Source organism: Tiliqua scincoides, chromosome 4 (assembly GCF_035046505.1).
Source record: "Tiliqua scincoides isolate rTilSci1 chromosome 4, rTilSci1.hap2, whole genome shotgun sequence".
Lineage (NCBI taxonomy): Eukaryota > Metazoa > Chordata > Lepidosauria > Squamata > Scincidae > Tiliqua > Tiliqua scincoides.
Genome location: NC_089824.1, coordinates 165,501,991 through 165,520,650, shown reverse-complemented (window position 1 = coordinate 165,520,650; position 18,660 = coordinate 165,501,991). Strand labels below are relative to the sequence as shown.

Sequence of the window (18,660 nt, the reverse complement as noted above, 5' to 3'; positions counted from 1 at the left end):
GTGAAGCTTGGTGGGTTCCCGTAGAGTGTTGTTTTAAGAAGTGGATCCCGGTGCTAAAAAGTTAGGGAACCACTGGCATAGATGAATCTCAGTTTAGTCAAATACAGAGCTGGTCACATATGCTTTTATCTGTACATGTGACAGATGTGAGGAACAGTGCTAGGGTACAGCTTTGCTTTACCCTTTAGCTTTGGTTTTGCTGTTGATTAACTCATTTGAGAAATCCCAAGCAATATGAACGTCCCAATGAATAATGCTTCAGTTTACATTGTGTCTCCATATACTGCCCAGGACCCCTTAACATCCAGCTGCTATAAAGCACTTGCCTCAAGTTCCTCCAGCCCATGATCTTGTTGCTCTTCCATCTGTTGCCCTTTAGGTGCTCCTTAAGTTGGACTGGATTCAGGCTTCCTGAAGTGCACCCAGCTCAAGAACCCTTTTCCTTTGGAAAATGTGCTTTGGATCTTTATTTAATTGCCTTTATTTAGCCTGCTGCCAGCAAGTGCTTTGAGCGCATCTAATAACATGATTGCTGTGTTTTCACTTCCATTAAGAAGCACTTCAAGCAATATATGGTAATACATAATATAAAAATGTACTTTCTCAAATAGGAAATGATTTCTGCCTTTAAAGGAGAAGGCAACTGGAAGTTGGAACATTCTCTATGTCTTTGCACATTGCGGCATTTACACTAATCAGATGATTGACAGCATGTTTTCTGATTTCAGCCCTGCCAAAGCCGCCAATCGAGCCATTAGTGACAGAAACAACAGCCACAAGTGTGACTCTCACTTGGGACTCCGGAAATGCTGACCCTATCTCTTACTATGTCATCCAATACAAGCCCAAGTGGTGGGAGAGCACTTTCCAGGAAGTGGATGGCGTGGCAACTACCCGCTACAGCATTGGTGGTCTGAGCCCCTTCTCAGAATATGAATTCCGTATCATTGCTGTCAATAACATTGGCAGGAGTCCCCCTAGTGAGCTGGTTGAGGCACGAACTGGAGAGCAAGCCCCATCAAGTCCACCCCTCAAAGTGCAGGCGCGGATGCTAAGCGCCAGCACCATGCTGGTTCAGTGGGAACAACCTGAAGAGCCCAATGGCCTGATTCGAGGCTACCGGGTGTACTACACCATTGACCCCCACCTACAACTCAGCATGTGGCAGAAACACAACACTGATGACAGTCACCTTACCACTGTGGGCAACTTGATAACAGGGACAACCTATAGTATCCGTGTCTTGGCTTTCACCTCAGTAGGGGATGGGCCCCCTTCTGATGTCATCCAGGTCAAGACCCAGCAAGGTGGTATGTATGATACGTTGTGGGTGAGCACTGTTTCATGTCTGGGCTATTATTTTCAGAAACCAATAATCTTCCGAGCCTTGTTGAATGTATGATATAGATATCGGCCACGTTGACTGTAGGGAATTATTAACTTTGCACTTAGTCAGAATTGATGGGCTATTTAGCCGCTTTGAATGCCCACGTGGGAGATAAATTGGGATATAAATTTGTAAATAAATAAATAAAACTCACCAAGGATTGAAGGGCAACTTACCATTACTCAGGTTATAGATAGTATTTTATCAACATTGTAGACGAAAATATACATGTGCCTTTTATTGCATAGTGAGCTAGTGAGCATAGTGACTTAAGCTTAGATATACATGCTTGAGTTAATCACTAGTCTGAGAAAGAAGTGTCTTTGCTGGAACCTAGAGCTTAGAACAAAAAGAATGGGTTGAACAGAGTTTATGGCAGAGCTGTTGAGTGGTTCCCTCTATACTGCTGATTCTTGTTTTAATGGTCCCCAGTTCCATCCCAGCCGGCTGACTTCCAGGCCGAGGCAGAGTCTGACACACGGATTATGCTGACATGGCTGCCAGCATCCCAGGAGCGCATCACCAAGTATGAGCTGGTGTACTGGGAAGAAAAGGATGGGATCCAGGTGAGAAACACCATGACTCATTGTATCATGGCTGTTTATGGATCTGGAATGCATCTTTTGATGCTACCTAGCTATTAAACTTGAGCTCAGTTAAAATATTCTTGCATAACTAATTGATTACGAATGAAAATGGCTTCTCCCTAAACAGGATTCCATGCACCTGTGTTACGACCTCATGTGCATCCTTTGTATACCTGTATCAGAGCTGCATCACCCTGTGAGACCACCAGCTCTAGCATAGGCTACCCTTTGGGAAGCAGGTTCAAAAGCACCTGCAGTCACATGGATCTATGACAACTGCACAGATATTTGGATCAGGTCTCAGAGATTGCCTGTCTAGTGGGTAGCCCTCAACCCATTAGTTCATGATGCCAAACTGAAGGCCAGTCACACAGCTTGTTTCTGTGCACTTACACAAGCATTTATATTAACATATCCTTCATTCATCAAAGGATTGCAGTGTCTAGGAAATGCTATTTCTTTCAGCATGACTGCAGTTTCATTTCACTCTGAAATTATCTTCCTGAAATAACAACTTCAGAGGTTACATGGCATGACTTAAAACTAGGGCTAGGTGTACTCTGTTCTTTTTTCCTCCTTTAAAAATTGGAATCCTTCACCAAGGCCACCCAAATTCTATGCCAGGAAACTATGGATTCTTCAACTGTTTTGAATGCATACAATAAGAAAGAATGTGCACTGTGTTCATTCTTCTTTCGGGGAGGACCAGTGAACTGTTCTGGGTGCAGAAACCCCACTGCCCTGACCACTAGGAATCCTGGTGAGTTCCCCTCTGCCTCTGATATTTCACTCTCACATATGAGGCATTGCCATCATGATTTAAGGCCTTTCTTTAGAGCCCTAAGAATGGAAAAACTTGCTTTAAAAAAAGAGATTCTCTGTATGCTGTGATCACTATCAAATTCTGTGACTTTTCTGCAATTTCATAGACTCATAGCGTACATGTCCAAAACTGGAACATTCCATATTGAATTCTAGATCAATCTGGATAATGCATCTGGATATAGTAAGACAGTACAAGGCCAAATACAAAAAGGGGTTATGAGTACAGATATGAGTCCATTTTCTAACGTAATGCTTGCTTTATTAACAGTTCCACATTGTGGACGCTGCTCAAAACAGCACATACCTCACAATAGTAACAAGTTCATGCAGAAAGCTAGTTCACAAAGGTGGATTTTTAAGATCTTGGGGACCCTTCCAGACAATTCTCCATTAGTGTGTTAAAGGATGTCATGGTTGTTATTACAGGTCTGCAACCAGGGTGGAGCCAGTGTGTACGCTGCCACACCTAGAGCACTGCTTCACCCCACCTAGGATTTTTTGGGAAATCAGCTTTTAATTTTTGTCTTGACAGCCTATATTTAAAGAGTGGGAGCTTGTTTTAGGAACAAAGTCCATTATGCAGGTTTAGTTGGTTTTGAAGAAATAATAATTTCCCTTCATGTATTTGAAATGCCACCCTGACCAGCCCAAGCTTCCCTTGTCTCCTGTGCAGCACATTGAGCATGCCATATGCTTTTCCCATTTAGTCTGCAGAGTGTGTTGCAAGTCACTCTTTTTCCTTTACCCCGTGACATGTGAACCATGCCTCTAGCCACCCTTCCTGTTGGTGTTGTACACCCCCTTTCCCTTCTCTTACCTGGGAAAGACCTGTTCCTCTTCCATTCCCTAGCTTTTGAAAAGGCAGAAGGTACAGAATAGTAGAATGGTGAGCTACAACATCTTCAGTGTAGCCAACCACTATAGTCCTCAAGTTCCACACAACTTTCCACTTTCTGCTCTGCCTTTTCAAAAGTGAGGGAATGAGGTAGGAGCAGAAGCAACCCAAAGCAGTGGCACTTCTACCAGGTAAGAGTGGAAGTGGCCAGCAGAAATGGAGTGAAGTGACAGAGGCAGACAACGTTGTGTCAGTACACCTCACTGTGCCTTGTTAGCAGGCCAGTTGTGGCGCTATCTAGAAATGTGCTCCACCTAAGGAGCAAAGCTGACTGCAGCCCTGTACTACTAGTTCTTCTAGGATTCAGAGAGAGGCATAGGTCAGTGAGTTCCTTGGCACTTTGGTTACAGAGTGGTTGGTCTAGAGGCTGTGCAGTCTTTCAAAGTCTGCAAAGAGTGTAGGCTACAGAGTTACAGCTCTAGCACCTGGGAATTTGGTGACCTTTCTGCAGTGTCACTCACATGACCAGTATGTAGGCGTTCATGGCCAAGGGCCCAGGTCTCTTGAAGGAGTGGGATGAAGTAGCGCTGCCGAAAGCCATTCTCTTGCCTAATGTCTATCCAAGTACTGCAAAAGGAAAACTTGTTTCTTTCCTTTTCTAGCATAAGGAGGAGTTTGACCAGACCTCTTCATATGCAGTTGAAGGGCTCAAGCCAGACACACTCTACAAGTTCCAACTTGGAGCCCGCTCTGAGCTAGGCCTAGGGGTCTACACACCAGTTTTGGAAGCCCGAACTGCACAGTCCAGTGAGTATCTCTGCTTAGCTGTGAGAGAGCAAGCAAGGGACAAAGCCTCTTGCACTTTCATATGAGAGGTAATGGGCAGGTTGGAACCAATAGCTGGAGAAATGTGAAGTAACAGGCCAGCTATTGCTCTAATTCACGGCAATTTGAACAGGGTAAGTTTTGTTCTTGTGTCCTTCAGACCATGCTTTCCCCTTTCAACAGGTGGACTCACAGATGTGCTGGGGAAAAGGGAGTAGGTGGGAGAAGCCGATGGAATTTATTCCCTGTGCCTCTGTGAGTTTGCTGGCACATGCCCCCACCTCATCTCCACCATTCAGTTGTGAGCAGGCTTAGACTGAACCTTTGATATCTGCACCTTGTGCATGCGCATCCCTGCTCTGCATGTGCTCATATCCCTGTCAAGATATAGCAACAGTATTCCTTTTCCCTGCCTTCCTGACCAAGGCATATCCAGCCATCTCTGTACAACAGGAGCGCCATACACATTGCATTGCTGCTATGATGCAGATGTTTGCAAGGTTGCAGGAATTAACTTTGAGGCACGTCTCAATTTTGGAAAATAGATGGGGTCATTAATAGCTTTTTAAAAGGATTGTGTACTGAGTGGTGTAGTCTTTCATATGGGTGCTTGACTTTATGGAGAATGAGGACAACTTTATGGAGAACAAGAACGAGGACAACTTGTTGTGTGGTGTCTGATCCCTGAACTTGAATGCTCAGGGCAAGCTGCACCTGGCAACAACTGAGTGATCAAGAGGGCCAGATAAAGAGGTGTGACCCAAGCTGGATTGCTTTCATTCTTTTCTCAGCCCTTGTGCTGCTGGAATAGGAGACCACCGCAGCCTTATTGGCATCTCAAAGTGCTGCACATAAGCAGATTAAAGCTATCAAAGAGCTCTGAGATAAGCTTGTTTTCACTAACGATTTTGGGGCTTGCTTTTATGCAAAGAGCTTTAAAGGGGGGAAGAAAGACATTTCTGTTTGTGCCATCTGTCAAGGATTTAGTGACTGTGTGGGACACTCAGTGGAGGAGGCAACAGCAGTCCTCTCTGTGTGGAGCAGAGAGTGCCTGGCATGAATCGGGGTGGGGAAGAACTGCTCCACTCATGACTGGAATGACCTTTCTTCCTTTCATTAGTATATGAATCATAAGGATTCCAGCAGTCCTGTTTAACTTGCACTTCAGCTAATGGAATCTTAGTGCCAGCAGGATGGATTGGGCAGAAGATGTGAAATGATATTCAGACAGAGGCATTATAAATATTTGACATTGGGGGACACACTCTGAAGCGGAGGCTGTTAATTGTTCTGTTTAGCAGCTACTGATGGGAGTGTGTGTATTGATAGGCAGTGACTGGGCACTTCCCTGGTCATCATATTAATGAGTCAGAGCAGACAAATCTCTGAAGCAAAGTGCAATGTCAGGAACTCCAAGCTGTAGTTCATGCATGACTAACTTGGCCACTCTAGGAGTCTGTGCACGGGGCATGAGGTCTTGTAAGGAAAATGAAAGTTTTGTGGTGCTTTAACCATTCAGGGATCCCAATTTTCAGCTAAAGGAAGGAACACTCCTTCATGTCTTCAAGGTGTCAGGGCATGTGTGGAGTAAAAGATTTTTTCCCCCTTGGTTTGATGTCCATCCTATAAAATGAAACATTTGGAGCAGGAATTAATTCACTGTGATCTTTGGGATGCCTGCTTCATAGAGGGGATTGTGAAACATCTGAGCACACCATCGATCTATTTAGCACACCACCAAACTATCTTTTGGAAGAGTCTTGCTGTGTGAGCATCTCAGGACAAAAACAGAGAAGAGTAGAAACCCCCATGAAACTAGCCCTATGAAGTGCTTCGTATTTTGAAACAAGAAGTGCCATGGCTTCAACCCTTCCTGGAAGCTGTATCTCCTAACCTCAGGTATGCATAGGCTGTCTGAGGATCCAAGGTCATCAAATGCTCAGGGCAAAACTATGTGTTCATTGCAGTCACATGTAACATCACCATGATGACTCCTTCTCCTTTGCAAAGTGCCCTCTGGAAGGGACATTCTGCAGCAGAAAAGGGATGGGAGGTGTTTTACCCTTTCTCTACCAGCTGCGTTGTACCCCTTCTGGGGTTCAAGACATGAGTTTTCAAAGTAAACCCAATCCAGAACACAGGCAGGGATAAAAAGAACAGGGAGGCAGGGAGAAGCATCTGAGAAGAGAGGGCACAAGCACCCATTTTCTTCTCTGTCCCTTGTTTGTTGCAAAGTAACCCCTCCTAATGATGTCTTGCAAAGGATAAGGAGTGATTGACCTAATGTTACGTGCAGCTTAAGTTCATATGTACAGCTATCGTGTAGTATAGCTCTCAGAAGTGTCCACTGCAAACACCTTGCAGAAATAGAGAAAAATGTTCCTGAGCTAAGGTTTAATTTTGGAAAAACTTGGAATGTAGGACTCCATCCCAACTTCAGAGCCAAACCTCACTAACATGAAATGCTGAAACCAGTTTTTCTGTTGTAGAAAATGTCTCTAGAAAGGTTCGCAAAGAAAGGTTCATAGTATCCCACACTTGCAGCTAAACTGTTTGACGAACGTGCTCTGCCTTTTGTTTCTTGGTGTGTCCATCCCTGGGCAATGTGCTTCCACCCTTAGCACTTGTCTGAGGATGCAGTTCTGTTGAGAAGACCAACTGTCTACTCATCCTGCTGTAAACATAAAAACACTGAAACAGGCTGACTAGGGACCAGGTAGCCATTCATCTCTGCATAAATTGCAGACCCTTGAACTGCCAGGGAGGTCACAACTTGAGCATAGTGAGTGTGATGGTGTTACTTCTGAGAATATTTGAGTGTTGTGTGTTGCTCATTGATCAAAACATGTGGATAATGTGTGTACATGTGCATGTTAGTGTGCTGCGAGAAACATTCCTATCTTGTGCCTTTTCCATTGATTTTGCTTGTGTTGCTGAATTTTATTTTGACCTCATGTAATGTTAAGCTTCAGCTTTTGTACTTGAACATTGTAGGTATGACTCTTACCCAGCCATCATCAAGAATTGAAAATGCCTGTGTCTCTTTTACTGCTTGTCCCTGCAGCTACTTTTCCCAGTTGCTGGGAGCATTGAAAAGCCTTGAAAAGGGGTTAATAGGACAGAAGTTGTCTCAGTGAGGCTTGCTTTCCAAAATCTCTGTTTAGGAGTTTGCCAGCGACAGGCTTGCTTACAGCAGAGCACTCTTCTTATCCCAAATAATTCTTCTTAACCAAATAACTTCTTAACCCAAATAACTCTTCCTAACCAAATAATTGAGTATCTGTTTCTGGCACCCCATGTCTTTTTTTGCTTGGTAGACCTCTACTGACTTTGGCTTCCTCCTCCAGTGGTTTGGTTTCTTCTTTTACTGTTTACCTCTCTCTTTCATTTACCTTAGTTGTCTGGCTTGCAAGTTGTCTTCTGCCTCTGTATAAGCTCTCCTTGTAACACTAATAGACTCTTGATTCATTCTCTGCTTCACAAATGTGGAAGTATATATTGGATATAACAGACCCATTCTCCAGGATTGGCTGCTACCCAACTTGTGCACATAGTGCAGCTACACCTTCCTTAAACAAGACAATACCAAGTTACTCAAAGAGTACATTCAATCTTATATTACTCTCTTCTTGATTGCCATCATTTCAGACTTCAGATATTCTTCCTTTATTCTTATTTTCCTATTCTCTATATATAGTCTATTGATATTTCATCTCTTCAATTCTTATACTTTTGGTTTCTCTGTTCAGCACCCTGTAGTAAGATTAATACTACCATCAGTATTTCATCTTTTAGACTCCATGCATGGCACAAGCTGCCTGTCATGAGGCCCAACTTCTCTCTATATGTTCTGCAACCAAGGGAACTGAAGAGTTTTGTTTGATACTGAGAGGTTCTGTTGGCTGGGTAAGAGCTACCTACAGATTGTGTATTTTTGCCCAACCATTTCCCTTCATCTCCCCACTTCCTTCATTTATTTATCCTTAGCCCCTTCTGCCCCACCCCAAGAGGTCAAGTGTGTAAGCACCAGCTCCACTACCATCCGGGTAAGTTGGGTACCACCACCGGCTCAGAGCCGCAATGGAGTCATCACGCAGTATTCCATCGCATACCAGGCGGTGGAAGGAGAGGACAGCACCAAGCATGTGGTTGAGGGCATTGGACATGAGCACTCCAGCTGGGAGATCAACAACCTGGAGAAATGGACAGAGTACAAAGTGTGGGTGAGAGCTCACACAGACGTGGGTCCTGGGCCAGAAAGCATCCCTGTCCGGGTTCGCACTGATGAAGACGGTAGGTTTCTGATCCATGACTAAAGGTAACAAAGACTAATTGGTTGTGCTGGTGGTGTAAAATTTGCAGTGCTATTGAGTTTGTTTCTCCGAGCTCTTAGGATAGTTCACCTAAGTCCTCCTTTTAAGATTACCCTCCACGCACATGTACTTAAAAGCAGGTTGGGGCAGTGACTTTTTCAGGCTCTCCCAAATGCAAGACCCCTCAGTACAGTCAAGAAGAAATAAAGGTTTCGTTTCACAAGGAGGTTCATAAGTATGAAGCCATAATTCCAACCCTTGCTGGGCACAATGCCTACTGTCTATATGAATCTGTTCCTCTTTCTTGTCACATGGGCAGTGCAGCATTCTATCTGAAGCAAAAATTTCATCACATTAGTAAGTCTGTCAGTTATGTCACGCCAGCTTAAGCCTCTGCCTTGGAGGCTCATAGTGATAGGAGGCACTTCCCAGAATGCATCTTGATTGACCTCAGAGACCAGAGGGGGCATCGGCAGGCAAATGGGGAAAGGAAATCACTAGCACAATGACAGCAAGTATTCTTCTGTTTTGCTGCCCATGCTTGTAGTCCATTGTACCACTCACTGCAATACTGGGAAGTGGTGCGTAGCAATGTTCATTGACTACTTCCAAGGGTTGCTGGCACATCTGTGTGTCCTGCTGCCTAAATTGTCTGCTTCAGTTCTTATTTAGCAAAGCCCTAGCCAGAGGGAAGCTGCTACCCTAGAAATGTCACAGCAAGCTCTGCATTAGTTTGAAGGCTGCACAGTTGGCCATCCTAGCTAAGCTTTCTGTCAGGAGCAGTTTTGGAACCTTCTAATTTTTCATAGGTAGCACCACAGGAAAGAGGTGAATTTTTTTTGCATCTTGAAATATCATCTGTAGCTAGTGCAATCTTCCATAATTGGAGTGACCTCTGCTGACCCTACGGAACCTAAACCTTAGACAATTCCTATTAGCATCAGGCTCAGCACTTTAATGCCAGCTGTAGGTGAGCTTTCTGAAGGCTGTGCCTTGACAGAACTGTCATGGCACCGCTTCAGTCACATCTAGCTCTGGATGGGAGGAGGATGTTAACCAGTTACCACACTGCTATCAGATCTGCTTTTCACTTGCTTTTTGGAAAGGATGAATAACCAGCCAAGAAAGACACCCAGTGTCCAAGTTCATGTAGTAAATTGGTCTGAAGTCCATGATCCCCTTTCTCATTCCTCATTTGGCCCTGTCTCCTTCCCTACCCCCTGCTATGACATCTAATATTGCTTTTGCGCTTTTCTTCATGCAATTTGTACAATTAAGAGTGAAATCTGCAGAAAATAACTAGTTGCCTGAAGCTGAAAGCCTGCCTGCCATGTGGCTATATAGAGGAATTGTTGCGGGTTTCTTCTCTGTCCCCAGTTAACCTCATGGTGCAATCAGGGCAAAGCGTGCTTTTGGACACCATGCATACAATTGGCCTGCAGTTGTAAAATACTGTTTTGTGCTTTCAAGGTAATGCTGAGTAGCAGCATGACAAGGGTTGTTCTAGATGGGACCTATTGCATAAGCGGATGAGTGCTTTTGGGGAGGCTAATCTTTTTGTGTAACGTTTTGGTCACAGTTGATGCAATAGCCCAGAGTAATAAGGATGTCATTTTTCCAAATGGTAAATAGGTATAAAATGGCTTGTGAACATGCTTCTGCCTGCAAGGAAATGAAATATTTCAGGCAGCTGTCAGTTTTTACTTTATTACCAAAAATCCACTCTGTAAGCTGAAAGCGCAACCAAAAACCTCCATCTCCCCCTTCCTCTTGCTTGAGGCAATGGAGCAGCCAATCATAGAGCAATCCATATATAAATGCCTGTTCCATCCTTATCAGTGTGTTCCAGTAAACTGCCTGATGTATATGTACAGTAGAGATGGAAGCGCTTAGTGATCTGGGCATTGCTGCTCATGTTGCACCTTCTCACACCAGTGCATGAATAGCAGGACAGTCTAGACCGGCAGTATGGATCACAGATATGTGCCATTCACTCCCTTAAGTAATCTTACTTGGGATCTGTGCCAGTTTTACCAGAATGATGTGCACAGTAAAATGTTATCTATGTTTCCTCTGCATATAACATTCTCATTGCTGAGAAAATGGGTGTAGGGGTAAAGATTAGAGAATCCTTTGAGGCACGTGGAACTGCTGCTTGACAATTGCAACATGATGGTTCTCTCTGCTTAAGTTTCCCTGCATTCTTTTCAGTGCCTGGTGCTCCACCACGGAAAGTGGAGGTGGAGTCAGTGAACTCAACAGCTATTCGTGTCTCCTGGAAATCACCCATCTCTAACAAGCAGCATGGCCAAATACGAGGCTACCAAGTCACCTATGTGAGGTTGGAGAACAATGAGCCACTTGGATCTCCTGTCATCAAAGATGTAATGGTAGCAGAGTCCCAGGTATAGCCACATGTGGGTGGGTTTTTATATATGTAGAATGGCATGTATTTGTTTTATTAGGGGCTTTTGTTACCTGAACTGAGCCTTGATCATGACAGAGTTAAAAATCTCAGTGAACAAACTGAATTTGTGGACAAGTCTAGAGCATATGGCATACACCTTGCAACCAGAGTTCACCAAGAGACACTCAGCTACCAAATAATTAATATTGATGAAGGCAGACTCTACTAGAGTAAATTCTAGGGAAAGCCTAATTTGTTTTCTATGTAGCACATTATTGGTTCCTTGCACCAGAAGGTTTTATGTAAACATGGGTGTATATTAAACATTGCTGTTTCTACTAAAGAACAGAACCAAGATGGGCCAAATAAAATTGTAGGATTCCCTCCCAACTCTTAAGTCATTTGATATGGAATGTGATACCTTGGAAACTAAGGCAGAAATTGTTTATGGGTTCTTCCTTTTATAACAGGCATTGACATGATAGTGGCTTTTTGCCATACATTGTTGGAATGAATTGCCAAATTGAGAGCTTGTAAAAGTACCTTCTTTTGTGGGGAGGGCATTGTAGAAAGGGTTCAGCTGGAATGAATTGGACTTACATAGCTTGAACTCCTGCTTGCGTTATCCAGCTCACTGAGAGCAGTGTAGGACAGGTGTTCTGGCACTGAAGGGAAGACATGAACAGTAGGATAAATACTTTTCAGGTGCGTGCTGAAATTTTTCCATATGATAAGACAGAACACAACTTTGGGGATACTCTTGTACTGAAAAGATGCTTGGAGTTTCTGGGCTTTGCATTTGCAAGTTATGAGTGATCATATGTGAGCTAGTGTTTGAATGGCACCCAGTAGGATTACTGGAGAGCTGCATTAACTAATTGATCTGTTTCTTGAATGCAGCACTTGAATCATTTATATCTTCTCAGTGGGGAGCAAAGTGCAAGGGGGGAAAAAATCCAAAACCTGTGGAAGCTAAAACACTGTCCTGAAGAACAAGGGGAGGTGCTAGAGATGCTAGTTCAGGGCTACACTGCCTGGCTTAGATCATCATTTTCTATGCCCAGTGGCCTTTCCTGTTTCCTTGAAGGTGTCCTTTAGTCTGGTGAAATTTAGCTTTAAGTTGCTGCTTTGCTCTCTTGGTCTTTGAGGTTAAACATTTGGTTCCAAGTAACCTCTGCTGAGTATCTCCCCTGAATGAAGTAAGCAGATTGAAGTTGCTTCTTGAGCCAACATGTTGCCTATAAGGAGAAAAGATATCTACACAGGAAACTGCTCTCTCCTAAAGACCAGATTTCTCCACCATTCTGTCAGAACACCAAGTTTTCAAATGCAGATGCAATACTTGCATGAATATCCTTCATGGCCATGTCCCTGCATCACTATTTCCCTGTATAACAGAGATTACTATCTAGCTAAAGTTCCTCTTTGCATGTGCTTCAAAAAGTTGCAACATTGTATAGTAGTCTATGGCCATTCCTGGCAGGGTTTTCAGTCTCTGCTCATCTTATTCTCCAGTCAGAGGGTAAATTTGTTGGTAGTTTTACAGTAAGAGGTTCCATTCCTACTCTACCAAGACATTTGCATTTGCAGTTCTTTTGAACTTATGGGTATGTGGTGGAGTCAGTAGAACACTGATTGCCAGTCATTTGTTTTTGTTGCAGCAAGATTTTTGTGTAATCATACGAACTAAGCTGGGGGGGGAGCATCTAAATAGAAAGAGAGGTGCTTGGCACTGAGGATCATCTCAAATATGGGTAGCGTTCTTGGCTGGTAACAAAACTGGTGGAAAAACTACAAGCACAGACAGGTGAACTAACTCCTGTGTTGAGAACCAGAGTGCAGCATTGAATAATAAATCAGAACCCACAGAAAATATATGAGGGTAGCCAGGGAGCCAGAAGAGAATTGTGGCAGTACTTGCACTCTCTGAGAATGCTGGGCAGGTAATCCATGAATCAGCAGACCAAGCAACCGTTATCTTTTTAGATAGGAAGGAGAGAAATAAATGTCCCGATTAAAGGCAACCCTGAGAGAAAAAACAATGAAGGCAATTGTTGAGGTTGAATGAGAGTGAAAGTGTATTCAAGCTGTATTCAGACATTGCAAATTCATGGTTAGCCAGATTTGCCATGTTGAAGGTGGACCTGGGACATAACAACAGCCCTGCTGGATCAGACCAATAACCCATCTAGTCCAGCTTTCTGTATCTCACAGTGGCCCAACAGATGCCTCTGGGAGAACAGAAGACTGCATGATATCTATATCCTGTTACCTCTCCCTTCAGTCTGACATTCAGAGATAGGAAGCCTGTAAAACATAGAGGCTGCATACAGTCATCATGATTTGTAATCTGTGATGACTTTTTCTCTGTCAGTCTGTCTAATCCCTTTTTAAAGTTCAATTGCACAACATCCTGTGACAAGGAGTTCCGCAGTTTAAAAACACACTGGATGAAGAAATATTTCATTGTGTCTGTTCTGACTGTCTTGTCAGGCAGTTTAATGGATGTGTGCAAGAAAGAACTTTCTTACATCCACTCTGTCCATCCCATGCATAATTTTATGTGTCTCAATCATATCACCCCCTCAGGTGCCTTCTTTTTAGACCAGCAGTTGCCAAACTTGCATCCGCTGTGTAGTGCTAAAGTGGTCTCTGTTCTGATCATTCCTTACCATTCCGCTGTGTAGCTCATAAGAAGCTCCTCTTATCACCATACCACAATTCACTGACAGTCATGTCCGTAGCCCACATTCCCAGCAGGCTTTGCACCCAGATTTCTGAGCAGGCGTGACTGCGCAGAGGGTCATGTGACAGAGATCGGAGGGCTTCTTGTGAGCAGTGTGGCGGAACAGGAAGTGCTGCTCACAGTGGGGAGGGATTCAGCGTCACGCCAGATGCGGGCTGTGGTTTGGCGAATGCTGTTTTAGATTGATTTCCCAGCCCATGAATCATCTTGTTGTCTCTTCTGCACCTTTTCCAGTTTCTCTGTATCTTTTTTGAGATGTAGCAATCATAGTGGACACAGTACTCCATATGTAGCCTTACTATCACTTTGTGCAATGGCATAATAATATTGGCCATTCTAGTCTCAATCCCTTTTTAATTATCCCATGCATGGATTTGACCTTTTTCACAGTCACCACTCACTGGGTCGGCACATTCTTTGAGCTATCCACCAGCACCCCAAGATCTCTCTCCTGAACTGTCACAGACGGAACTCGTCAGTGTTTGTTTAAAAGATTTTTATACCACTTTTCTAAAAGCCCAAAGCAGTAATTTTGATTTCTTTCTTCAGAGTGCATCACTTTACACTTATTTACATTGTTGTGGAGCCACCTATTTCCCCCATTTGGAGAAATTTTCTGGACTTTGCAGTTAGGCAACATTTCTTTGTCTCCAGTGTCATTGTCCGCTCCTTTACTCTGCCTATGGCTGCAGTGCTATTTTTATCATTCTGTCAACACTGAAATTCCTTGGTCATGTGCCTATGAGTGGGATGAACTTTCAAGAGTTAGTTACAGCGCAATCCTATCTTGCGCTGGAACAGGCAAGCTAGGAGGCTTGCACTGTATGCGGTGCAAGGTAGGGCTGCAAAGTGGCTCAACCAAAGGTAAGGGGAAATTCTTCCCCTTACCTCCGGATAAGCCACTGCAGCCTCTATGGGTCTCCCCAGACTTGTGCCACCTCCTGCATAATAGCCGGATCCTAGCCCCATCTCCTGCTCCCCACCCTTCCCCATCCTGGAGCACTCCCTCCCGCCTCCTCCCTGCCCTCCACAGACCCTTGCATTGGCCAAGCTCGGCCGATGCAAGACTTGCTCCCTCCATCAGTGCAGAGACTAAATTCATCCGCTGTGGGCCAGCGCACCTCCACACATCGGCCCAGCCAACTCTCAAGGAGGTGCAAATGTGCCTTATGGGCCAGCACAAGTCAGGATTGCGCCCTTAATTCAGTAACACTTCAGGGCTTATCAGTCTTGACTGTTTTCTTTTCCTACTCCACCCAGCCCTGCTTGAACTATGCCCCTCATGTAGAATAGGGCTTCTGCCTATGATGAGCCTTGCACCACTTTCCTGTACACTTTGAGTTAGGCCAGGGGTGTCCAAACTTTTTGGCAGGAGGGCCACATCATCTCTCTGATGCTGTGCTGGGGGCCAGGAAAAATACAGTTAATTTACATTTCAATTTTGAATAAATTTACGTAAATGAATATATTAGAGATGGAACTTATATGAATGAATGAAGATCTCGTGATAGCTCAAGGCCTATAACAGGCCTTGCAAAAAGCAAGACTGGCTTTTCCTTCACTGCCACGGCTGCTTCAGACGTGAAACAGCAGAGAGAAAATTTGACCCGCAGCTTGCATGAGAGAGGTTGAACAGTCACCCTCATGCTGAGAACAGTTGCACCAGGCCAGCATGGGCTCCAGCAAGTCTCCAGTGGGCCAGAGGCTCATTGGAGACTGGGGGCTCCCTGCAGGCTGGATTGGGAGTCTCTGAGGGCCACAAGTGGCCCCAGGGCCGGGGTTTGGGAACCCCTGAGTTGGACCAATGCCATGGCAAGTGTCTCCGATAGTTCTTCATGGGATTATCTTCATTCCATAATTGGACTTTATGCTGCTTGATTTTGCTTTTCTTGTTCACAGCTCAGAATACTTGTCACTGACTATTTGGGATAATCTCTCTGAGTTGTTGGTTTTTTTAAAAAATCTTGTTGGTATATATTGCTTTATCATTTTCTTCTCTCTCCCTCTCTCTGAGGGACAGGGAGGATTCCCTTGCCATTCAAGTGCCTTCCTGCTCCCAGGTCTTAAATGAGCATAAGCAAAGCTTAAAATAGTGCCATCTATCCCTTCTACTGTTTGCACCTTGTGACTGATTGCCCTGTCAAAGCACTTTACACTTAAGTAAGTTCCTACCCTGTATCTTTGCTTCCAGCTGACAAATAGACTCCATCCTGCTCTCCATCGGTGTGCCTTACATTGACAGGCAAGCATGGCTTTATCCTTAGAGCTTGCCTGGCTTTATTACCCTTAACACAAATTTAGAGCCAAAAATGGGCATTAAGACCCTGTAATGGAAGGGTTTCCCCTTCCACCCACAATCATCCTTTCTGTGTTTTTAAAAGTGTTAGCCTAGCACAGGTATGATTTGGAGCATGGTATGCATGGATTATCATCTCTCTGACATTTTGAATGTGAGTACCAGATGATCCTACTGACTGTTGGATTGCATGATGTCAAAGAAATCAAACTGCTGCAATATGATTGGCCCCACACCCAACTGATATTAAACTCATATTCCTTAGTTTCTGGGCTCGTCCTTATATAGCTGGCCTTTGCAGACCCATATGCCCAGTTAGCAGCATCCCCTGCTGAATGCTTTATCCTGGCCAAAGAAGAAATTCAATAGACTAGGTCTGCAGTTTTCAAACTCACAGGGAGTTTGAATCCCACAGTAAGTCTTTGCAGGGGCGGGGGGAGGCAGCGGCGTGATCCCCAGGATTGCGCCATTCAGGGGGACTGCAGGGGCTTGGTGCAGTTGCCCTGCAGGCGCTTGCGCCCGGCACACTGCAGCCAGGGAGGGTGCACCCCAGTCCCTGCAGCCCGGTCAAAAGGGAATGTGGAGCGATTGCGCACCGCTTCTGGTTTAGCGGAGCGGGGCACGATCGCTCCGCTGTCCCCTGACCCGGGGAGCCCTGCCGAAGGTCGCGCAGGGCTCCCCGTGCCCCAGGGGGGCTGCAGGGGGCTTGGGCAAGTGCACCTCCCTGCAAGTGCCTCCTGGTTGCCCTCGCCCCTTAAGGGGAAAGGAACCAGGACCCAGTTTGAATACCACTGGGCTAGGTCTATGCAGCAAGATACATGGCCAGCCTCCAGTACTTTAAACAGTGTCTTTCTTTGTGCTCTGTGATTGCACTGTATAGAGGTCGGGGATGACCATGGAGTTGTTACAAAGTTGGTATTTTACTGGCCAATCGGAGCAATGGATGCACTTCACTGTGGGCCCATCTTTTTACTTCAGAGTGCTGTAGTCCAAGTATTTTATGTGTAGGGGTGTTTTTTTGTGTGTGATTTTTTTCCAAAATTTCTTGATTAAAATAGCAAATTATGGTGTTATGCATTTTTATTCCAAGGGCACATTTTAATAAATTATAATTATAAATTATAATTGCTTTAAAAATGTGCTAAGTAGGTGAAATAGGTGATACAGTGTCAGCAGATACTGCCACAGTATTATTTCTAACTGGAACAGTACAGACGTGCCCCCTTATCCACGGGGATTCCTTGCTGTAACCACGGATATTGGTGAAAACCTGTTCCCGCAGTCTGGGAGGGGTCAGGCCGTTCCCCTCTGGAGGCAAGGGGAGCTCTGTTCGCCTCCAGAGGCTTTCTGAGCTTAGCAGAGGTCAAGGACATCCATCCCCATCCTCTGCCAGGCTCAGGCTAGCTTTGGAGCTCAAAACACATGACTTCTGGTTTCATGGAGGAACTGGAAGTGGTGTTTTTAATGCTTTATAAGGCAGTGTTTCTCAAACTGTGGGTCAGTACCCACTTAGTGGGTTGCGAGTCAATTTCAGGTGGGTCCCCATTCCTTTCAATATTTTATTTTAACATATTAGACTTGATGCTACCATGGTATGTGACTTCATTGGGGAAGTGTTACAGATCTGTACAGGTTGAGCCTCATTATTCGCGTGGGTTCCTTTCCAAGTATTCACATTGATGGCAAAAAACATACTATAGCAAATCAATTTAAAAAACAAAGTTTCTTTGCTCAGGTGATTGAAAAACAGCCTTGCTGACCTTTGTGATGTAAGATAAGAGTCATTAAGAAGACAATCCATCAATCAGTCATCCTCCAAGAGCTTAGAAAGGAGCTTCACTCAGCCCCTCCGTTCACCAATGCAAAGTGCTTTCTTTCACATTCTCAGGGGGAAGGGAGGGGTCTGCTGGAGAGAGAAGGATTGATGGATTGTCAGCCACCTGCCCCCCCCCTCATTAAGGACGCTATTGTTAAAGGACTGTTCAGTTTTTAAAACTGATTTTAAAGGGATGCACTTTTCCCCTTCTCCAGGGATCAGCACATTCCTCTCATTTGCAGGGGCCAGTCGTGTTGAGTCAAATCCGTGTATAAAAAATCCGTGTATAAATAGGCTGGACCTGTACTTGTAACAAGCTATCATGTATATGCTTTTAACAATGATAATAAATGGGGCTTACTCCTGGGTAAGTGTGGGCAGGATTGCAGCCTAGGATTCTTAAAAAGTTTCCTGCTTGATGACGTCAATTCCGGTGGGTCCTGACAGATTCTCATTCTAAAAAGTGGGTTCTGGCGCTAAACATTTGAGAACCACTGTTATAAGGCATTAGGAGGCCCAGGGAAGCCCTCCAGGGGAACCCTCTGGAGCTTCCCCAGTACTCTTAATGCCTTATAAAGCATTAAAAAGTCACTTCCCATTTCTCCTTGAAGTCATGTGTTTTG

General features: G+C 44.6%; 1 protein-coding gene across 7 annotated transcripts in view; it reads left to right on the top strand.

The window, feature by feature from the left end:
* The window catches only part of PTPRF (protein tyrosine phosphatase receptor type F), a 182,558-nt gene that overhangs the window by 99,293 nt on the left and 64,605 nt on the right, over positions 1-18,660 (top strand). For 5 of the 7 annotated variants that reach the window (XR_010794327.1, XM_066624233.1, XM_066624231.1 and 2 more), the window contains exons 5-9: positions 729-1,310; positions 1,820-1,953; positions 4,297-4,441; positions 8,447-8,752; positions 10,984-11,177. Coding sequence is in view for 6 of the 7 variants with exons in the window: in XM_066624233.1 (XP_066480330.1) it covers positions 729-1,310; positions 1,820-1,953; positions 4,297-4,441; positions 8,447-8,752; positions 10,984-11,177 (1,361 nt within the window). In the remaining variant the exon portion in view is untranslated. The remainder of the gene's footprint in view (positions 1-728; positions 1,311-1,819; positions 1,954-4,296; positions 4,442-8,446; positions 8,753-10,983; positions 11,178-18,660) is intronic. The other 2 variants (XM_066624235.1, XM_066624234.1) reach the window with 1 other exon arrangement.